At 50.4% G+C, this 23433-nt stretch overlaps 1 protein-coding gene across 2 annotated transcripts in view; it reads left to right on the top strand.

The window, feature by feature from the left end:
• CNNM4 (cyclin and CBS domain divalent metal cation transport mediator 4) overlaps window positions 1-23433 on the top strand; it is a 50083-nt gene that overhangs the window by 15223 nt on the left and 11427 nt on the right. For both annotated transcript variants that reach the window (XM_002710030.6, XM_017339876.4), the window contains exons 2-3: window positions 21443-21586; window positions 21803-21937. In XM_002710030.6, the coding sequence (XP_002710076.1) occupies window positions 21443-21586; window positions 21803-21937 (279 nt within the window). The remainder of the gene's footprint in view (window positions 1-21442; window positions 21587-21802; window positions 21938-23433) is intronic.

Here is a 23433-nt window from a genome sequence, read left to right as displayed (position 1 = left end):
TGCCGGCACTGCAGGTGGCGGCTTAGGCACTACACCACAGCACTGCCCCTGTATGTGGAGTCTTTATCAGACCTTTGTATTGCAAATCCATAGATTTCCTTCTATCTCTTTAGAATTCTGGTGTTTAAATAGCTTTTACTTTTTTAAATTGACAGATGAAATTGTATTTATAGTACACAGCATGGTGGTTGGATGTATGTATACACTGTGGGATGGCTAAAACAAGCTAACATGCATTACCTCACATTCTTAGAATTTTTTCATGATGAGGACATTTAGAATCTATCTTAGCGATTTTCAAGTATACAATACATTGTTACCAACTTAGTCACTTTGTTGTACAATAGCTCCTTGAACTTGTTCCTGTTGTCTAACTGCAAGTTCGTGTACTTTGACCCAGAGCTCCCCAATCACCCCCCTTTTCACTCTCTTAACAAACCCTTTGATGACTAGAAGTTCTTACAGAAGTCCAATTTACTGGTCTTGTCCTCTGTGGTTAATAGTACCTTTGATAGGCTTTTTAGAATTCTTTGCCTACACACAGATCCAAAAGCTAGTCCACTATGTTATTTTCTAGAAACTGTTTGTTTATCTTTTATGTTTAGATCTATAATCGTTCTGGAATCTTTTTTAAAAATGTATTTATTTGAGAGACAGACGGACAGAGGGTTCTTTCATTCACTGGTTCACTCCCCAAATGGCTGCAACAGCTGGGGCTGGGCCGGGCCAGGCCCAAGCCAGAAGCCCAGAACTCCCCGGGTCTCCCACACGAGAGGGAGGGAGCCAAGTGCTTGAGCTGTCACCTGCCACTTCCTAGATCGTGTCTTAACAGGAAGCTGCGCCAGAACTAGAAGGCACTGTGATGGGCATGAGGGTGTCTCAAGTGGTGTTACACCCACAGTGCCCACCCCTAGTTTTGTCTTTGATGTTAGAGGTTTTCCTTTTCCTTTCTTTTTTAGATTTGCTTATTTGAAAGCAAGAGTTGGGGGTAGGATAGGGTGGGGGGAGGGGGAAGGGTTGAGAGAGAAAGAGGTCTTCTATCTCCTGGTTCATGTCCCCAAATGCGTGCAATGGCCACGGCTGGGCCAGGGCTGAGCCAGGCTGAAGCCAGGAGCCAGGAGCTTCATCTGGGTCTCCCACGTGGGTGCAGGGGCCCAAGCACTTGAGCTGTCTTCCACGGGTTTTCATAGGCCATTAGCAGGGAGCTGGATTGGAAGTAGAGCAACTGGGACACCAACTGGTGTGCATATGGGGTACCAGTGTCGCAGGTGGCGGCTTTACCCACTGAGCCACAATGCCGGTCCCCAGAAACATTTTTCTTATCTGTTTAGTTAGCCAAGGACTTGAGTACTACTTACTGAACAGACTCCTTTCTCACTGACATGTTAAGTACACATGGGGCTGGCTCTGGACTCTTCTGTTTCATTGGTCTCTTCAGGGTTTTTTTTTTTTTTTTACCTTGTTCAATACCACATGGACATAATTGTAGCAGCTTTATAGTAAGTTTTTTAAAAATTATTTATTTGAAAGCAGAGTTACAGAGAGGCAGAGACAGAGAGAGAAAGAGAGTGAGAGAGAGAGAGGGGTCTTCCATCCTCTGGTTCTCTCCCCAGATGGCTGTAACAGCCCCCAAAGGCTTAATTTTACCAGCTATCGAAACTTATATAGGGGCCAGCACTGTGGCGTAGCGGGTAAAGCTGCCACCTGCAGTGCCGACGTCCCATTTGGGCACCGGAGTCCTGGCTGCTCCATTTCCGATCCAGCTCTCTGCTGTGGCCTAGGAAAGCAGTAGAAGATGGCCCAAGTCCTTGGGCCCTTGCACCCAAGTGGGAATCCCGGAAGAAGCTTCTGACTACTGGCTTTGGGTCAGCACAGCTTTGGCCATTACAGCCATCTGGGGAGTGAACCAGCGGATGGAAGACCTCTCTCTCTCTCTATCTCTCTGCCTCTGCCTCTCTGTAACTCTGCCTTTCAAATAAATAAATAAATCTTAAAAAAAAAAAAAAAAGAATATTAAGCCTTTGTTTCTTCTTCAGAATTCTCTTGGCCATTCTTCGTCTCACCTGAGAATTACATGGACTTGCACTGAATCTATAGATCACCTTAAAGATTTACTTATTTATTAGAAAGGCCAGAGATACAGAGAGAGGGAGAGGGAGACACAACAGAGAGAGGGTGAGATCTTCCACATCTTCTGGTTCACTCTCCAAATGGCCAAAGTGGCTGGGGCTGGGCCAGGCTAGAGCCAGGAGCTTCTTCTTGGTCTTCCACAAGGGTACAGGAGCCCAAGCACATGGGCCATCTAATACTGCTTTCCCAGGCCATTAGCATGGAGCTGGATTGGAAGTGGAACATCTGGGACTCGAACTGGCATCCATATGGGATGCCTGCACTGCAGACAGCTGCCTAACTCCACCCCTACCCCAATTTGACATTTTATAATAATGAACCTTCTAGCCTGCAAAGGTGGTTGCCTCTCCATTTGTTTATGTCCTCAAAATTCCTCTTAATAATATTTTATACTTTTTGTGTGTAGAAGTCTTAGATTTATTCCTAGATAATTGATGATCTAAAATGAGGTCTTTCAAATTTGATTTTCCAAACGTGTGCTACACATTGTTCCATTTCCACCCGAGCTGGGGTGTCCTGTAGTTTGTTGCGGATGCCGGCAGCCCAGGGATAGCATCAGGTTAGAGGGCTCTGTCCAACGCAGGACTTCCCTTGCTGTAGCTGCCAGCCTCAGTTGGGGTTCCCCTGCACGTGTGGCAGTAAGTTTGGGGGTCCCTTGGCCCACTTTCCTGGAACAACTCATAGGGTTTAGTAAAGTGTTACCCTTACGATTATAGTTGTATTTTGAAGGGTGGTGGGAGGGTCCCAGAGCAAGGCTCCTGCCCCAGGCCTGTGGCCCTTTTCAAAACAAGGCCTCATTACAGAAGCATGATCGATTATGTCATCCAGGCCACCAACCCTCCACCCTCTCTCCCCGTGACTAGGTGACTAGCCCTTGTTCTGCAACTGTCAGTAGCCCACCCTGAGCCGCTCATTAACGAAACACAGACACTCCCAGCACTCAGAAAATTCCAAAGGTTTTCTAAGCTCTGTGCCAAGAACCATGGTCAAAGACCAAATACATTTTTTTAAAAAGATTATTTGCTTTGAAACTCAGAGTTACAGAGAGTTCTTCTATCTGCTGATTCATTCCCCATATGGCCACAATGGCCAGCACTGGGCCCGGTGGAAGCCAGGAACCAGAAGTGTCTTCTGGGTCTCCCATGTGGAGTGCAGGGCCCCAAGTAGTTGGACCATCTTCTGCTGCGTTTCCCAGGTCATTAGCAGGGAGCTGGATCGGAAGTGGAGTAGCCAGGACTTGAACTGGCGCCCACATGGGATGCTGGTGTCCCATAGGCAGCAGCTTTACTCATTACACCACAATGTCAGCCCCCAAATACATTTTTTGTTTATTGTACAACACATGTGTAGAGAAATAGAATTAATTTTATATATTGACCTTGTTATAAGTTCTTTTTTTTTTTTTTTTTTTTTAAGATTTTAGTTATTTGAAAGGCAGAGAGAGAGAATTTTCATCTACTGATTCACTCCCCAAATGGTTGCAACGGCTGGGGCTGCTTGGAAGTGGAGTGGCTGTGACTTGAACTTGCACCTGTATGGGTTGCCGGTGTTGCAGGCAGCTGCTTAACCCACTGCGCCAGGAGGCCAGCCCCATGATTACCTCTGATGTCTTATCTCAGATCCTTTTGAATTTCCTAAATATATAATTATGTTGCCTTTGAGTGATGGTAACTTTATTTATTTATTAACTTTATTCACTACTTACTGCTACACCTTCTAATTTTTATTTATTTTTTTTAATTTATTTTATTTGTTTGAAAGGCAGAGTTACAGACAGAAAGAGATTTTCCATTTGCTCGTTCGTTCCCCAAATGGACACAACCTCCAGGACTGGGCCAGGCTGAAGCCCGGAGCCTGGAGCTCCATCTGGGTCTCCCACATGGGTGGCAGGGACCCAAGTCCCTGGGCCATCTTCTGCACGTTAGCAGGGAGCAGCCAGGTTTTGTACTGGTGTGTGATAAGGGATGCCAGGCGTCACAAGTGACGTAACCCACTGCCAGCCACAAACCTTCACATCTTTCATCGTGTTTCATGGCCAGGACTTCTGGGATCACGTTGAACAGTGACAGTGGGCATCCTGTCACCTTCCTTCTCCTTGGGGAGAAGGCTTCAGAGCTGATTATTATGAGGGCCAGTGCTGTGGTGCAGTGGGTTAAGCCTTGCTGCAGCGCCAGCATCCTGTATGGGCACTGTTCCCATCACTGCTGCTCCTCTTAGGATGCAGTTACCTGGAATGGAAGATGGCCCAGGTCCCTAGGCCCCTGCACCTACATGAGAGACCCAGGGGAAGCTCCTGGCTCCTGGCTTCAGCCCGGCCTAGCCCCAGTCGTTGCGGCCATTTGAGAAGTGAACCGGATCTCTGTCTCTCCTCTCCCAGACTCTGCCTTTCAAATAAATAAATCTTAAAAAAAAAAAAAAAAAAAAGAGAGAATTGATCATTATGTGTGATTCTGCTCTTGCTTTTGTGTGGATTTCCTGTATCAGATCCATGAAGTTCTCTAAGAGTTTTTATAATGAATAGGAGTTGAGTTTTGGTTTGTTTTTTTTTTTTTTTTTTTTTTTGACAGGCAGAGTCAGACTGTGAGAGAGACAGAAAGGTCTTCCTTCCGCTGGTTCACGCCCAAATGGCTGCTACAGCTGGCGCGCTGCACCAATCTGAAGCCAGGAGCCAGATGCTTCCTCCTGGTTTCCCATACAGGTGCAGGGCCCAAGACTTGGACCATCCTCCACTGCCCTCCTGGGCCACAGCAGAGAGCTGGCCTGGAAGAGGAGCAACCGGGACAGAATCCGGCGTCCCAACTGGGACTAGAACCTGGTGTGCCGGTGCCGCAAGGCGGAGGATTAGCCTAGTGAGCCGCGGCGCAGGCCAGTAGTTGAGTTTTATCAAGTGCTTTTTTGGTTTGTTTCCGTTGACATAATTGAATGTTTTCTCTTCTTTATTCTGAAATGCACTGATTTTTGCGTGCTAATTCAAACATGTATTGCATGGTTGGAGTAAAGTAACTTAATTGTGATGTTTTATCCTTTTTACTCACCACTGGGTTTAATTGTAGTTTTAGAATTTTGGCATCTACATTCATGAGAGAGAGATAGGCCTGTAATTGCTTTTCCTGCTATTATGAGAAACGGAAGAAAACATTATGAGATGGCATCAGGTTTTTTTTTTTTTAATGGCAGGAAAAATAATTGTTTCATAATTAAGTCTTTCCCGCCTTATAATTAATAGCCCTGTTTAGGTGAGCAAGTTTGAACATACCAAGTGATACTCTCATCCTCTTCCTCCTCCCGCCTGCTCCTGCTTCTCACTTGTGTCACAAGAACTGTTGCTGTAGCTTTTCTCCCTCTTCAAGTTTTGATATCAAGATCTGGAACAATTCCAATTAGTTAGTACACATTTGAAAACGGTATATGATTGCAAGGAGCTGATCGGGGTTCACCAAGGGAAAAAAATAGCTTATTTAATCTTCCTTTGTTTTTTGTTTTGTTTATTTGTTTTTGTGAGTGTGTGGCTGGATTAGATTACTAGGCTAGTTTATTGGAAAGCTAGTCCCAGACTAAATGTACCTGGATTTTAGCAGAGTCTTTAGCAGAATTTCTTTTTGAATCTTTATGACTAACCTGGCTCATTAATTATGGGCCAGCTTATAGATTGATTTGACTGTAGACTAGTTACCTGGTTATACAAACAGGTCCATCCAATGAATGGGTGACTCACAAGGCAGTAGTGAGCCACCAGTCTCCATGAGGAATCAAGCAAAGGCCTGATGAGGAAGGGGCTCCTTCTGGGGGGGGGGGCTGCTGGAGTGCTTAGCCAGTCAGCTGGGAAGCATGCCTCCAGCTCTGATTCCAGAAGAGGCCAGGAGGCTCCTGAGGATAGAGGACTATGTGGAAAGAGAGAAGCAGTTAGCTGGAGGGATTCAAGCCCACAGGAGGGCCGGTGGTGCTGGTGGGACACCCCCTCCGCACCTCCAGGTCATAACCCCTTTGGAGAGAGCCTGCACCCAGATGCCAGGCTGCCAGCCACTCACTCCACATTCTGCTTTGGCTCCTGCTGTGTCAAATCACTCAAGTTCTGTTGTCTTCTCCCACCTCTGACAGCCCTTGCTTGCGATTGCTGGCTCTTATCTCTCAGTTCACACCAAGACCTTCTAACTGTCCCGGCTGTGTCCTGCAGGGCACATGAGGTCTCAACTGACTCCTTAGATAACTCCAGAAACTTGAAAGAGCCTGTCCTTTGACCCCGGTCTTAAGGACATGGCAGTGTAGCCAAATAGATTCAGATGCCAGGGCTTCTGTGGAGCAAACAGAGAGGAGCAGGCACCATTTCAGAGCCAGAGGGGGTTGAGGTTGGGTTCACATCTGTACAAGGAAATATTGTGAGGCCGTTTGATTTTTAAAATATTTTTCAGGCCGGCGCCACAGCTCACTAGGCTAATCCTCCGCCTTGCGGCGCCGGCACACCAGGTTCTAGTCCCGGTCGGGGCGCCGGATTCTGTCCCGGTTGCTCCTCTTCCAGTCCAGCTCTCTCCTGTGGCCAGGGAGTGCAGTGGAGGATGCCCCAAGTGCTTGGGCCCTGCACCCCATGGGAGACCAGGAGAAGCACCTGGATCCTGGCTCCTGGCTCCTGGCTCCTGCTCCTGGCTCCTGGCATCAGATCGGCACAGCACGCTCTCTCTCTCTCTCTCTCTTACTGTGTAACTCTGCCTGTCAAAAAAAATATTTTTCAGTGACTTGGGAAAATACAAAGAATGGAAAGTGTTTTTTTTTTTTTTAAAGATTTATTTATTTATTTGAAAGTCAGCATTATACAGAGAGAGGAGAGAGAGAGAGAGTCTTCCATCCACTGGTTCACAATGGAAAGTATTTAAAAAATAGAGTACAAATCTGTATGTGATGGTCCAATTCATGGTAGAAATATATACTGTGAAATTTTATCTATATGCATTCATTTTAAGACACTAAAGGAAGTACTCAGTTAGCAGTAGTTATCCTTGCAAGACAGGATTATAAACAATCTTAATTTCCTTCCACTTTTGTTACCAGTATCAGAAAAAAATGTAAAAATCAGTTAAATGTACACAATAACATTATAATTGAAGAAATTAGCACGCTGGATAGTTGATGACCTTAAAGAAATATACATGTATTGCAAAAAGTTTGTGGACCTTTCTCTCTGTCTCTCTCTCTCTCACTGTCCACTCTGCCTGTCAAAAAAAAAAAAAAAAGTTTGTGGAAAATTGGATTAGAAGATGTTTATTTTGGTGCAAGAAACAGTTGAAACCCATGCATAACTTTCTTTTAAATAATTTCCCACAAATTTTTTAAAAACCAGCCTATACTTGTATGTTTTTTTTTTTTTTTGGTACGATACTACTATTTTTTAAAGTCCTCATAGAGATGCATATGGTAATATAAAATATTTACAGTAAAATTTACAGGTATTTGCAGATAAAATCTGAACTTTACTTCAAAATAAGCCCCTAGAGTGAGTGGGAGTAAAAGAGGAAACAAGATTGGCCGTGAGGATTCCTTAATTGTTTAAATTAGGTGAGGGTGTAATTATATTATTACCTCTACTTTCGTGTATGTGTGATATTTTCCGTATTGAAAGCTAGAACACTGAAGTACTAGCTAGAGGAAAATCAGGCGTGGAGATCTGTTCCCAGGGTGAGGGAGCAGTTTCAGGGTCCCCACCACCCGTTGTCGGCGGCTTTACCTGGGACACCTGGGTCAGGAGGAGCAGCTGTTTGGAACCTGAGTCCCAGCGGTGTGTCCCAGCTGGATCGCCCCATGCAGTGTGACCCTGGGCTTGAATTCTCTGAGTCCCAGCCCCCCTCACCCTGCCCTCCCACCTTTCCCAGGCACATTAGCAGGGAGCTGGATCAGAAGCAGAGCAGCTGGGACTCAAACCGGGGCATCGCGATGGATGCAGGTGTTGCAAGCGGTACTTTAACCTGTGTGCCAGACTCTCGCCCCACCATTTTTTTTTTTAAATTGTATTTAAGGTGTACAAATTTCATGTATTTCATATATACAGATTTGGGAACATAGTGCTACTTCCCAGCCAAACCCCCCTCCTGCCCGTGCTTCAACCCTTCTTCCTCCTCCCTCTCCCATTCCCATTCTTAATTTTTAAAAAGATCCTCTTTTGGCCGGCACTGTGGCTCACTTGGCTAATCCTCCGCCTGCGGCACCGGCACCCCAGGTTCTAGTCCCGGTTGGGGCGCTGGGTACTAATCCCGGTGGCTCCTCTTCCAGTCCAGCTCTGCTGTGGCCCGGGAGTGCAGTGGAGGATGGCCCAGGTGCTTGGGCCCTGCACCCGCATGGGAGACCGGGAGGAAGTACACGGCTCCTGGCTTCGGATCAGCGCAGCACCAGCCATCTGCCATTAGGGGAGTGAACCAACGGAAGGAAGACCTTTCTCTCTGTCTCTCTCTCACTGTCTATAACTCTTTCTCTCTGTCTCTCACTGTCTAACTCTGCCTGGCAAAACAAACAAACAAACAAACAAAAAAACCAAAACACTGTTCCTCAACAGAAGAGACAAGGGCTGCAAACAATCACTGAATCTGAAAATGTCCATTTCACTCTAATACATTGCGTTTTAGGTACTCTACTAGTTACCCCAGATCAGGGAAAACATACGGTAACTGTCTTTTTGGGACTGGTTTATTTCACTAAGTATAATGGTTTCTAGTTGCATTCATTTTGTTTCAAAAGACAAGATTTCATTTTTTTTTTATCGCTGAGTAGTACTCCATAGTGTGTAGGTACCATAATTTCTTTGTCAGTCATCAGTAGATGGGCTTCTGGGTCGGCTCCATATCTTAGCTGTTGTGAATTGAGCTGCAGTGAACATGGGGGTACAGATAGCTCTTTCACCCGGTGACTTCATTTTGTTTGGGTAAATTCCCAGAAGTGGGACTGCTGGGTCAAATGCCTACCAGACTATCCTAAAGGCACCTGTCCAAACGTTCACCCACGTGGTCCGAGCCTTGATCCATTAGTTTGTACCTCCATTCACTCACAAATTATATAGGTGGACGATTTTGCCAGTACACATTATGAAGCAAACAAAATTTTGTTGAAGGCAAGTTGTAATAAGCGTTATCTTCCTATTGCCTGTAGCCCACGCTCTGTCCTCACTTCAGGTGGGTTTCATCCCCTGTGAGTCTGTCCCGAGTGGCAGCCCTGACTCCACAGGTACTGTTCCCCCACGCCACGTCGGCAGAGGCTTGCCTCGCTCGTGGCCTCTTTAGTCCGCTGTTTCCTTGGTCTTGATAAGCCCCCGTCTGATTTGCGAGGGCACTCACCTGAGTCTGTGAAGCCGTGCGGGAGTACAGCACACCTCCTTCGTGCTGCCTGCCAGCAAGCTGGAAAGTGAGTGAGTGGGTGCAGGCAGGGACGGGGCATGCAGGCAGGTCAGGGCCCACGGCTCAGGCTGTGCACAAACCCAAAAGCTAAACTTACATATTTAGCTTGGAAAATGCGCGTGAACAGTCTGCTCTGACAAGTTCCTCTGAGTCGTGGCCATGGGGCTGTGCGGCCTGGCCCAGGACGGCCCAGCAGGTGTTTTCATGACAGGTGGCTCCCTTGTGTGTCTGTGGCCAATGGGTCACAGCATGTGCATCTCTTTCTCCACTCCCTGTGGCTGGCATCTACCACTTCCTCTCTGTTTTTCCTGTTTCCCTGAGTCTTGCCCTCCGTTGTCATTTCTTCTCTCCTAAAAACATCCCTAGCAGGGCCGGCGCTGTGGCACAGTGGGTTAAGCCACCGCCTGCAACACCAGCATTCCACAGGGCTCTGGTTGAGGCCCGACTGCTCCACTTCCCATCCAGCTCCCAGCTAATGCGCCTGGGAAAGCAGAGGAAAATGGCCCGAGTGCCTGGGTCCCTGCCACCCCAGTGCAAGACCCAGAAGAAGCTCCTGGCTGCGGCTTGGCCCCAGTTGTGGCTATTTGGGAAGTGAACCAGTGGATGGAAGATCTCTTCTGTTTTTCTTGGTAACTCTGCGTTTCAAAGAAAACAAATCTTTAAAAACAAAAAGAGGTACCTAGCGGCCCTGCATTATCTTTGGCCTTGTGGGAGATGGTGAGGCTTGAATCGTGAACCAGCAAACGTGACTTCTGCCAGAGAAAGCATAAACCAGGACTCCTGCTGTGGAAAGGAATTTGGAGGTTTCTGTCCAGTTTGCCCACGCGTGAGCCCTTTGGCCCATTGACTTCACATCTATTGTGTATCATAATCTCCTGTGAGTCAAACGATAGTCTTACGGGGATTTTTGTTACAGCTTTATCTGCAATAAAAGAGAAAAGATTGGCAACAGTCTGTGCCATCTGCAGGAGGGAAGGGCTTAATCCATCCTGGCACCTCCCCTCTAACCAGGGAACAAGCCACAGGTGAGGCAGGTGGGCTCTGCGCTCCAGTGGGCGCACAAAGGAAGGCAGGGGGCTGGGGGGTGCGTACTGCATTTCTTTCCTTTCAGTTTTTTTTTTATTTTAAAGGCACAGTTACCCAGAGAAGGAGAGGGAAGGAAGGACAGAGAGAAAGGAGAGATGGAGGGAGGGAAGGAAGGAGAGAGGGAGGGAGGGAGAGAGAGATCCTCTGGTTCATTCCCCAGATGGCCTTAAGAGCCAGCACTGGGCCAGGCCAAAACCAGGAGTCAGGAGCTTCATCCGGGTCTCTCACGTGGGTGGCAGGGGCCCGAAGACTTGGGCCATCCTCCGTTGCTTTCCCAGGCACGTTAGCAGGGAGCTGGATCGGGAGTGGAGCAGCCATGACTGGAACCAGAGCCCACGTGGGATGCTGGTGTGCAGGTGGCAATTTTACCCGCTACACCACAATCCTGGCCTCATATTGTATTTCTTAAGGAAAAACTGAAAATAAATGTAGTACAGCCGGCTCTCCACATCCGTGTTTTCTGCATGAACCAACTGCATGTAAAAATATTTGGGGAAAAAAAGTTGCATTCAGCATGGGGCTTTTTCTCTTGGCATTAGTCCCTAAATAATACAACAACTAACACCTGCTTGCACTGCACTTAGATTGTGTTAGTGTTGTCAGTGATCAGGAAATGATCTAAAGTGTGCGAGAGCTTGGGTGGGTTCCACGCAAACACTATACTACTTTATGAAAGGCACTTTAGAGCATCCATGGATTTTGGTACCTGCGGTGGTTACCCCACAGATAACCGGCACCAACCATATATTTGGTGTGGAAACTTTTTTTTTAAGATTTATTTATTTATTTAAAAGAGTTACAGAGAGAGAGCTTCCATCTGTAGGTTTACTTCCCAGATGGCCCACAAATGGCCAGAGCTGGACTGATCTGAAGTCAGGAGCTTCTTCCAGATCTCCCACATGGTTGTGGGACCCAAGCACTTGGGCCACAGGAAGTGGTGCAGCCGGGACTCGAACTGGCACCCGTGTGGGATGCTGACACTGCAGACAGTGCTGAACTCCCTGTGCCACCATGCTGGCCCCTGTTTTAGAAACTTTTAGTAAAGTAAGAAATGCTTAAGAAATGAAAGTCATTCTGATCCCATTACAAAATAGGAATATTTTGGTGTGTTCTGGCATAAGCCAGCCACAAACTGCATTGCTTTTTCCTTCCTCCTAAGATGAAAATAGCATTCTTTCATTTTGGTTATAAAAGTAAAACGGGCCAGTGCTGTGGCATAGTAGGTCAAGCCTCTGCCTGCCACCCCAGCTCCCTTATGGGCGCCAGTTTGAGTCCTGGCTGTTCTACTTCCAATCCAGCTCCCTGCTGGTGGCCTGGGAAGGCGGTGGAGGATGGCCCAAGTCCTTGGGCCCCTACATCCACAGGGGAGACTCAGAAGAGGCTCCTGGCTACTGGCTTTGGATCGGCTCAGCTCTGGCCGTTGCAGTCATTTACGGAATAAACCAGCGGTTGGAAGACCTGTCCCTCATTCTGTAACTACGCTTCTCAAAAAAAAAAAAAAGTAAATCTTTAAAAAGAAAAAAGTAAAACATAGAACATATTGGATATAAAATGCATTAAACAAAAATAAAAAACAGTAATTGCTCCTACTGTACTATTTTATAACTTTTTGCTTCATATAAACTCTGAATCACCACCTCTTTAAATAAATTATGTCTGAGTCAGCCTTTTTAGTGACTGCAGTTTGGTGATAGGAATAACGCTGATCTCCTGGACACACCTTCCATGAAGGCTTGGGTATTTCCTTTGTTCTGAAGATCAGTTTCTTGGCCAGCGCCGTGGCTCACTAGGCTAATCTAGGCTAATCCTCTGCCTGCACCCCGGGTTCTAGTCCCAGTTGGGGCGCCAGTTCTGTCCTGGTTGCCCTTCTTCCAGTCCAGCTGTCTGCTGTGGCCTGGGAAGGCAGCGGAGGATGGCCCAAGTGCTTGGGCCCTGCACCGGCATGGGAGACCAAGAGGAAGCACCTGGCTCCTGGCTTCAGATCAGCGCAGTGTGCCTGCCGAGGCGGCTATTTGTGGGGGGTGAACCAGTGGAAGGAAGACCTTTCTCTCTGTCTCTTTCTCACTGTCTAACTCTGCCTGTCAAAAAAAAAAAAAAAATCACTTTTTTGGGGTGGAAGAAATAACCAAGTTCAAGGTCTTGTACATTTTAGATTTTGACACAAACTGTCAAATTCCTGAAGAAAAACTGGGCAGTTTTCCTCCCAGCACTGAGATTACTGCTGTAATCTTGGCAGGTATGATAGGTTTAAAAAAAAGTGATAGCTCTTTTTTTTTTGGACAGGCAGAGTCAGACAGTGAGAGAGAGAGAGAAAGGTCTTCCTTCCATTGGTTCACCCCCCAAATGGCTGCCACAGCCGGCGCGCTGCGCAGATCCGAAGCCAGGAGCCAGGTGCTTCCTCCTGGTCTCCCATGAGAGTGCAGGGCCCAAGCACTTGGGCCATCCTCCACTGCCTTCCTGGGCCACAGCAGAGAGCTGGACTGGAAGAGGAGCAACCAGGACAGAACCAGCGCCCCAACCAGGACTAGAACCTGGAGTGCCGGCGCCACAGGCGGAAGATTAGCCTAGTGAGAGGCGGCACTGGCCAGTGATAGTTCATTTTTTAAATTTTGTATTGTCTTGGTTTTAATTTGTATTTATTGTATTTGTGTTTAAAATTAGACTGTTTTTTTTTTTTCCATTGACTGATAAAGGCTTGTATAAAACAATGATACAGGACCAGTTAGCAAACCTAGCCCTATAACCTTTCATCAAAAATCATCTCTTTTTCTCCTTTGATTTAAATTGCCAGGTTTGGGGCCGGCATTGTGGGTTAAGCTGTGTGTGTGAGGCCGACATCCCATAATGGAGTGGTGGTGGTTTTGGTTTCACTTCCGGTCTGTCTTTGTGCTGCTGCTCCTGGAAAGACAGCAGAGAATGACCCAAGTGTTTGGGCCCCTGCCGCCCACGCATGTGGGAGACCTGCATGGAATTCTGGGCTCCTAACTTTGGCTTGGCCCAACCCTGGCTGTTAGAGCCATTTAGGGAGTGAACAAAAATCTCTCTCAATCTCTCTTTTTCTCTGTCACTCTGCTTTTCACATAAAAATACATCTTTAAAAAAAAATGCCAAGTTTATGGGGTAGGCATTTGGTCTGGAGATCAAAGTGCTCATGGCTCAAACTGGAGGATCTGGGTTCGGGTTCTGCCTCCACTCCTGACTCCAGCTTCCTGTTAGTGCAGACCGTAAGAGGCAGTGGTGACGGCTCCAGTCATTGAGTTTCTGCCTCCCATGTAGGAGACCTGGATTGCATCTCGGTCTCCCCTGGTGTGAGCTTTTGGTGAGTGAAGCACTCTGTCCATCTACAAACACTGCCCCCTCCCATACCCCATCCTCTTTGCCTCTCAAGTAAATAAATAAAAATGATACATAAAATAAAATGACAGGGTTACTATGTATAGTGTTCTCAATTTGCTGGAGTTTATTTCTGATGCTTTGTATTATTTTCTACAATACCACACTATTTTATTTTTAATTAAAACATTTATTTTCATTTTATTTGAAAGAGAGACAGAGACAGAGATGAGAGAGAGATAGAGAGAGATTTTCTATCCTCTGCTTCACTCCCCAAATGCCTGCAATAGTCGGGACCAGGCCACAGTGGAGCCAGGAGCCTGACACCCCATCTGGCTGTCCTGCCTGGGTGGCAGGGACATCACCTGCTGTCTCCTAGAGCGAGCCTTAGGAAGCTGGATCCGGAGCACAGTATTCAGGACTCAAACCAAGCACTCGAATGTGGGGTGCAGGGGCCCCAGGTGACATCCTAATCGTTATGCCGAACACTGCCCTCCCACACCACGCTATTTTAGTGCCTATAAGTCCTATAGTGAATATATTTTACTTTATATCAAAATTGAGGACAGAGCAGCGCCTACCTGCCGTGGAAGCAGTGATTTGTACAGTTGGGCCCGTCTCCCTGCCAGCTCCAGGGACAGCTCTGTGACAACCAGCCAGTGGCAGTTTATTAAGAGAAGACTTTTGTGCAGACCCCCGGCACCCTGGCTTGAGCCTCGGGTGCTGCTGTGCCCCTGCAGGCCCCTGGAGTTGCAGGCCACACAGGGGTCTCCCCTGGGGTGCTCAGGCAGCTTTACCTTTGTCTCTTCCCAGGCTGGGAGACCCAGGGTGTCCAGGGACCCAGAGATCTTGGGTATGGGCTGCCTGCTGGGGCTCCGCAGCCTCTGGTCTCCTGGCCGTTGCTTGGACTGACAGTCCTGACCGACAGCTGCTTCTCTGGGAGGCAGGGAGGACAGTGAGGCCTGCTTGGGACTGTGGATGAACCTGGCCGGACCTCCCCAAGGCTGGAAGGCCAGGCGCTTGTCTGGCTGGCACCTCTCCTCCTCTGGCTCTGCCTTCTGGCCGGGCTGGGCCGCTGCTGCGCCTGCTGGTTGAGGTCAGCACTATTAATAACCAGCTTAATCCTGCCCAAGCCTGGGCAAAGGGAGGAGCAAGGAGGGGATTGCCAGGCAGTCAGGGGACCCACAATGTCTGCAGGTGCAGCCCAGGGCACAAGGCTATGGTGTGCAGGCAGCCAGGCCAGACCCCCCTCCTAGGGAGAACCTGAGAGCTTGGGGTCATTCTTGGGAACCTGGGATATAAGAGACTGGAACTTCCTGGGACAGCTAGTGGGGAAGGTATCAAGGATCCGTATCCAATGGTGGGACCCCTTGTTTGATCTGGGGTCCTTGGTGTCTTCCCTATGAGAAAGGCAGCTGAGCCAATGAGTGGGGCCTCTCACCAGTGCCCATGTGCACTTGAAGCCCAGCATCTAGGAATGTTTCCTTATGGACTTTGAGAGACTAAAGATTGTTACCTTTTGTTTGCATGGGGGAAGGGGATCCTGGCAGTTTGCTAAAATGGGCATTGTGTAGGATGGGGACTGGGCTTTCTGGTGCCCCTGGAGACCTTTCTGTAGCCAGCCGAGGGTTCAGAGCACCTGCTGTGGCCGGAAGGTCATGCGGGGGCAGCATGAGTGGTAGTGACTGTCCAGCACAACGCTCCCTGGGCTGTAGCCTGGTCAGTGGGAGATGGACGCTGGGCAGCTGATGCTATGGGAGGAAGCGGGCTGGGGGCTGGGGCTGGGGATAGCCACGTGTGAGCCAAGGTCAGAAGGAGAAGCGTTGCAAGGGAGGCCAAGGAGTGGGAGTGGCTGCCCATGGCCTCAAGCAGGTTGTGGGTCCGCTCATTGCCTGCCCTCTGATTGGTGACCTGGCAGGTGTGTATGTGTGTGGTGGGGGTGTGACTGCCTGCCTGAGGGCTGTCTCTAGGGTGTCTAGAGGCCTCACCTGCAATTCTCTAGCAGGTGGGGGGAGTCCTAGCTGGCTGCTCCAGGACAAAGGTTAGCAAGGGCGGGTTGGGCAGGCGGACTGCCAGGTGAGGCCCAGGGCAGTCCCCAGTCGGGCAGTCGGAGGGGCCAGCGGGCTTCCAGGTGCTCCTTTCTGGGAGCCCTTTGTGGGAGCACTTAAATTCAGGAAGGCTCAGGAACCTGGATTCCCAGAACAAGTAGTGCTAGGATTTTTTTAAAAATTACTTTAATATATTTCTGATTATGAAATTAATAGTATTTGTTATGGAAATTTGGAATTATAAAGAAAAGTACAAAAAAGAAAACAAAAGCCATCCCGAATGTCCTATACTGTTAAACCAAACCATGAAATTGCAGTTTTTGGTCAAAAACTATCAAATATTGCAATTTCATGTGGCTCAACCAACGATGAAAATTTCGCTGTATTGACTTCATCATTCAGACTTTGAAAAATATGAGATTTTCCAGCTGCAGCTGTGTTATTTAAATGTTCATTTCTCTCCCCAGCCACCCCCAAGAGATGGCTCATTACAATAGTTTCTTGTTAGAGTTCAGTTCCATATAATGAAAATCATAAAAGTAAACCTCAAGTTGATCTGCTTATTTTTTTTTTTTAAGATTTATTTATTTATTTGAGAGGCAGAGTTGCAAAAAAACAGAGAGGTCTTTCATCCGCTGGTTCACTCCCCAGATAGCCACAGTGGCCAGAGCTGGGCCAATCTGAAGCCAGGAGCCAGGAGCTTCTTCCGGGTCTCCCACGTGGGTGCAGGGGCCCAAGCACTTGGGCCATCTTCTACTGCTGTCTCAGGCCACAGCAGAGAGCTGGATCGGAAGTGGAGCAGCCAGGACTCGAACTGGCACCCATATGGGATGCCGGCCCTGCAGGCCGAAGCTTGACCTACTATGCCACAGCACCGGCCCTGATCCACTTATTTTAAAATGATTCTTCAGTTAGCAGTGATTTCTGAGGTATAAAGTAGAAACCGCTCAGTTACTAAAACATCGAATAACTGTTTATTCTGTATCCTTCTTCTCCTGGTTCTGCTGCTGAGTGGGTGTAGAGTAGTAAAGAGAGGCGGCCAGGCCCACCCCCCCTCAGGCTGATCCCCTGCAAGGCCAGGGTGGAGCTGCCCTGGGCGTTGTGTTTGAAGTAAGGGACCAGGTGCCAGGGCTCGGCATTAGAAGCTGGGGAGAGGGGTGACCGCTGAGGTCAGGAACACAGGGAGGGCGTGTCTGGGATGCCCAGGGGAGGAAGGATTGTCAGGAGCAGGGAGGGAGTGACCCTGTGGTCAGCAGGCCATCTGAGAGTGAGACCCTGTCATCCTGACAGGATGAGGATGAAAACATGCCCCCTCTGGGCAAACAAATTAGAAAAAGGCCAACACAGCCCAGGGGACCTTGTCTGGCCCAGCAGAGGAGGAACGACTGGCCCCTTAGGCAGGAACCCGGTGTGCAGCCCCAGCCAGCCAGCCATCAGCAGCGCCAGTGCCCGGAGCTCCTAGCAGGCCCAGCAAGGGTGAAGGTGCTGGCATCCGCAGTGCCCAGGGCTGCACGCCTACCCGGTGCCTGTCGCGCAGACGGCTGCCGCCAGAGGGCGCCCACGCGCAGCGGTGACTCCCGGGAACAAAGAGGCCTCAGAGGAGGCAGCTGAGCTGGAGTGGCACCAAGACCTTGCCCGGGGCTTCAGCTCATTTCGCCCACTTGAGGGATGTTTCTGCCCTTGAGAGAAGCTGCCAACCTTTCCTCGTGAGGCCAGCGCAACCCGTGACTGTTTACTGGCCAGGATTTAGTCTGAGCCTGTGGCATCCGAGCTTCCAGAGCGAGGGCAGGACAGTTAACCTCGGCAGAGGACGCTCCCCCATCGCCTGCACGGGGGTCCTCGCCCACCCAGACGCTCCTGTCGCCTTCCTGTTGTCCCCCTTCGCTTTATTCCCTCAACTTGTTTTGCAGTTTTAAAAAAATCATAGAGACCAGGTCGGTGCCGCAGCTCACTAGGCTAATCCTCCGCCTTGCGGCGCCGGCACACCGGGTTCTAGTCCCGGTCGGGGCGCCGGATTCTGTCCCGGTTGCCCCTCTTCCAGGCCAGCTCTCTGCTGTGGCCAGGGAGTGCAGTGGAGGATGGCCCAAGTGCTTGGGCCCTGCACCCCATGGGAGACCAGGAGAAGCACCTGGCTCCTGGCTTCGGATCAGCGCGGTGCGCCAGCTGCAGCGTGCCAGCTGCGGCAGCCATTGGAGGGTGAACCAACGGCAAAGGAAGACCTTTCTCTTTGTCTCTCTCTCTCACTGTCCACTCTGCCTGTCAAAAAAAAAAAAAAATTATAGAGACCAGGGTGGTGACACAAAGTTAAGGCGCCACCTGTGACACGGGCATCCTATATGAGTGCTGTTTTGAGTCCCAGCTGCTCCCTGCTAATGCACCTGGGAAAGCAGCAGAGGCTGGCCCAAGTGCTTAGGCCCCTGCCACCCATGTGGGAGACCAGGATGAAGCTCCCGGCTCCCGACTTTGGTCTGGCCCAGTCCCGGCCATCGGGGAGTGAACCAGCAGATGGAAGATTTCTCTCTCTGTATCTCCCCCCTCTTCCAACATCATAAGTAAAGCTTAAGTAAAATATGCCCATCAACAGAACAGTAGAGAAGGGATCTCAAGGCTCCTCCCACAAGCTCCACACCCTCCAAAGGGGGCCTCTGTTGTCCAGGCACGTCTGAGCGCCCCACTTGGTTGCTGTGCAGGCCCTACCTTTAGCCTGCTCTTCCAGCAAGAGCTGTCTTGGGATCTGTTGTTGGATGGCGGGGTCCAGGTTCTTGCCTCTGACACGGGAAGGAATTCAAGGAGCAGCCACAGCAAGATACGGTGGAGAGGGATTTGTTTGCCGAGTGAAAGCACACCTGAGAGCACGCTTGGCAGAGTGTGAGGTTATCCCTTATGATCTGGAGGTACTGAGTCTTCGTAGGGGGTGGGCTGTGAGTTCCACCCATTTTCTTGCCACTTGGAAGTCTGGGAAGTGTCAGGTTGTCAGGTGCCCGGTGGGCGTGTCAGCCATGATAATTTTATTATAATGATATTATGGGCTCTACGTCATGGCCGGGATTCGGTCAGCAGCTGTGTTGGTTATTTTCAGCCTTGGCTAGTCCACCCAAAAGGTAGGATGGGCAGGGTTCTTGGTCCTCGTTGCTTTCTTGCCTGTATCAGTGTCTGCCACATCCTGTCCATCAGCTGTATGGTGTCCTCCCTGGAGCAGCTGCGGCCCCCGTGTTGGGCTCATGCCCCGTGGCCACTGGGTTGGGGCCATTAAAAAGAATGTTGCAGGCCGGCGCCGCAGCTCACTAGGAAAATTCTCCACCTTGCGGCGCCGGCACACCGGGTTCTAGTCCCGGTCAGGGCACCGGATTCTGTCCCAGTTGCCCCTCTTCCAGGCCAGCTCTCTGCTGTGGCCAGCGAGTGCAGTGGAGGATGGCCCAAGAACTTGGGCCCTGCACCCCATGGGAGACCAGGAGAAGCACCTGGCTCCTGCCATCGGATCAGCGCGGTGCACCGGCCGCAGCGGCCATGGGAGGGTGAACCAAAGGCAAAGGAAGACCTTTCTCTCTCTCTCTCTCTCTCTCTCTCTCTCTCTCAGTCTCACTGTCCACTCTGCCTGTCAAAAAAATTAAAAAAAAAAAAAAAAAAAAAAAGAATGTTGCAGCGATTCCCCATTGCTTTTGTGAAGGTGCCCTCTCTGGAGGGGGAGCTCCTGGAACAGGAGTTTCCGAGTCCAAGGTTAGGAGCCCGTAATGTCAAGACATCCTGCCCAGCTGGCCTCCTGAAATGTTGTACCCTCTCACCTGACCACCAGCGGAGTAAGTGGAAGGCCTGTTTGTCCCTTTTGGGGATGCCAGAGTGGGAAAAGCTGCCTTGCTTTCCTTTCTGTCCCGTTTGGCGACATAGTTTATCTGGTGCATTTCTTAGTTCTCAGATCCTGGTAGCCCCGAGCAGACTCCAGGGGCCCTGGGCTGACTGGCTGCTGCCCTGCCCGGGGAGCCCGGCCGATCCCTCGGCACTTGTTGTCCTGTCTCTGTAGGAGGGGATGTTTGATCAAGGCCAGCCACGGTTCTGTCCAGCAAGGTGCTAAAGCCGTTCTGACCTCAGCTGTAGTGGGAAGTGCTCATACATGTGTCAGCGACTCACAAAGCACCACCCGCCCTGCCGCATCACATGGGCTGCGCCATGATCTTATTTTTTTTTTAAAGATTTATTTATTTATTTGAAAGGTGGAGTTATAGAGACAGAATCAGAAAGAAAGAAAGGCCTTCCATCCACTGGTTCACTCCCCAAATGGCCGCAACGGCCAGAACTGGGCCAATCTGAAGCCAGGAGCCAGGTGCTTCTTCCAGATCTCCCATGTGGGTGCAGGGGCCCAAGGACTGGGCCATCTTCCACTGCTTTCCCAGGCCATAGCAGAGAGCTGGTCAGGAAGTGGAGCAGCTGGGACTCAAACCGGCACCCATATGGGATGGGATGTCGTCACCGCAGGTGGCAGCGTTACCCACTACACCACAGCGTCGGCCTCACAGTGTTCATTTTTCACCTGACCCAGGAGCCCTTGCATTCTGGGTTTCCCCTTAGAGGCCCCTGGGAGTTGTGAAGAGCCCATCCTGGAGCTGGGGGTTAGGAGGCACGGAGGTTCTGTGATCTTAAAGACAAGGAAAACATCCTCTCCCCCCGGGAGTTGGACAGAGTGTCCAGTCCCCAGAGAGGGGCCCCCACAGGTGGGTTGTGAAGGGGGATGGTATGGGGGAAGCCCCTTGTCCAGTCTCCCAGGGCTTCTCTCTTTCCCCAGGTGCACACAGTTCCATACCCTTCCTGGTGCCCCCCTTTTGTCTCTCACTGGGGCTGTGGCATAAGAGCAGGGGGCACCCCGAAAAGGAGCCTGGAAGCGCTGCCACCCACGCGGCTTCTGTGGAGGGTCCCGCCCTGCCCCTGGCTCCACACTTTCTCCTGTGTTAGATTAGGTCAGGGGTGGCCTCTCTAATTATCGTCTCTGCCGACCTAATTGCAGTGGGCTAATTTGGTAATGGCTTTGGGAACTGGGAGCCTTTGCTTGGGGCGGTATTGCAGCCCCTGGGTCCCAGCAAGGGAGCTTGCCAAGGACAGTCCCGCGAAGGAGCTTGACTGTGGCCCCAAGGCCCTGTGGCCCTGTGCGAGTGGGCAGCGTGGGACCCTCTGCGTGCAGCTGTCCCGTCTGGTCAGTGCGGGTCTTTTCCTGGTCCGGGAGCCCCAGGAGCCCGTGCTGAGTGGCATCAGGCAGGGCCTTGCCAGTTTTAAACAAGTGCTCTTTAACGGAATGCCTTTAAAAAGGAGCTTGGTTTTCCTCCTCATAAAAGCAGTATCTGTTTGCCACGGAAACGTCAGAAAATGCGGGAAAGGGGACGCACCCCGGCAGGCCTCCACCCCTGTGACTCACGACCGTCAGCGTGCCCGTGTTTGGTGGAGAGAGTCTCATGCCTGGCGCCTGTGCTCCCGTTGTCCCCGCAGGGAAGTCCCACCTGGCCATCGTGCAGAAGGTGAACAACGAGGGGGAGGGAGACCCCTTCTACGAGGTCCTGGGCCTGGTCACCCTGGAGGACGTCATCGAGGAGATCATCAAGTCCGAGATCCTGGACGAGTCGGACATGTACAGTGAGTTCAGCTCTCTCCACGGGCCACAGCCCCCATCTTGCCTGGACCCAGAAGCCTGGGGCTCCTGGGTGGAGAGGCCCCGGCGAGCAGCGAGCCCGTGGGAGCCGGGACAGGAGGCTGCGCTGGTCCTCGGGCCGGAGCTGCTGGCGTGTGGGGTGGGGGGAGGGGCGGAGGGGGTTCTAGTCAGCTCTGAGTTCCAGATTCTTTCTCTCGCAGCTGACAACCGGAGCCGGAAACGAGTGTCTGAGAAGAACAAGCGTGACTTCTCAGCCTTCAAGGATGCTGACAACGAACTCAAAGTGAAAATCTCGCCCCAGCTCCTCCTGGCCGCTCATCGCTTCCTGGCCACGGGTAGGAGCACAGAGAGGGCCAAGTGGTGTTGGTGGAAGTGCAGGCAGGGGAGAGGGGCAGCAGGTGCCAGGACAGCGCCAGGCCCCTGGAAGGCACAGTGCACCTCCCTCCTCCCTAGGGCTTACACTGCAGGCTTCCAGGGAGCAGCCAACTTAACTTTTTTGTTTTTCAAAAAATACTTATTGGGCTAGTGCCATGGCTCACTTGGCTAATCCTCCGCCTGCAGTGCCAGAATCCCATATGGGTGCCAGGTTCTAATCCCGGTTGCTCCTTTTCCAGTCCAGCTCTCTGCTGTGGCCCGGAAGGGCAGTGGAAGATGGCCCAAGTGCTTGGGTGCCTGCACCCGCATGGGAGACCAGGAAGAGGCACCTGGCTCCTGGCCTCAGATTGGCGCAGCTCTGGCTGTAGCGGCCATTTGGGGGGTAAACCAACAGAAGGAAGACCTTTCTCTCTGTATATCTCTCTCACTGTCTAATTCTATCTGTCAAAAACAATTTAAGAAACACTTATTTATTTATAATTTGTTTGAAAGGCAGAAAAAGAGAGAGGGGGCCAGCGCCATGGCTCACTAGGCTAATCCTGTGCCTGCGGCGCTGGCACCCCGGATTCTAGTCCTGGTTGGAGCGCCGGTTCTGTCCCGGTTGCTCCTCTACCAGTCCAGCTCTCTGCTGTGGCCTGGGAAGTCAGTGGAGGATGGCCCAAGTGCTTGGGCCCTGCACCCACATGGGAGACCAGGAGAAAGCACCTGGCTCCTGGCTTCGGCTCGGCACAGCGCACTGGATGTAGCAGCCATTTAGGGGGTGAACCAACGGAAGGAAGACCTTTCTCTCTGTCTTTGTGTCTCATTGTCTAACTCTGCCTGTCAAAAAAAAAAAAAAAAAAAAAAAAAAAAAAAAAAAAAAAGAGAGAGAGGGGCTGGTGTTGTGATGCAGTGTGTTAAGTTCCTGCCTGCAATACTGGCATCCCATGTGAGTGTCAGAGTCCCGGCTGCTTCACTTCCCATCCAGCTCCCTGCTGATGCACCTGGGAAAGCAATGGAGGATGGCCCAAGTGCTTGGCCCCCTGCCAGCCATGTGGGAGACCTGGGTGGAGTTCCCAGCCCTGGCCATGGTAGCAATTTGGGGAGTGAACCCGAAGATGGAAGACTTCTTTCTCTTTGTAACTGCTTTTCAAGTAAATAAATAAATCTTAAAATTAAAAAAACGAAACTAAAAAAAGCAAAGAGAGACAGCGGCAAAGAGAGAGACAGAGACCTTCCAACCACTGGTTCTTTAACTGCAAGGGCTGGACCAGGCTGAAGTGAGGAGCCCAGAACTCCATCTGGGTATCTGACACGGATGGTAGGCACCCAGGTACTTGCAGGGTGTGTATTAGGAGGAGGCTGGACTCGAACCAGGCACTCCAGTATGGGATGTGGGTGTCCCAAGCTGGGACTTAACTGCTGTGCCAAACGCCTACCCCCAGAGTTACTTTTTCTTTTTTTTTAAAGATTTATT

Source organism: Oryctolagus cuniculus, chromosome 2 (genome assembly GCF_051225735.1).
Source record: "Oryctolagus cuniculus isolate XC-2025 breed Fujian yellow rabbit chromosome 2, ASM5122573v1, whole genome shotgun sequence".
NCBI lineage: Eukaryota > Metazoa > Chordata > Mammalia > Lagomorpha > Leporidae > Oryctolagus > Oryctolagus cuniculus.
Note: the sequence above shows the minus strand (reverse complement) of the source record. Positions and strands in the feature narration are given on the sequence as shown.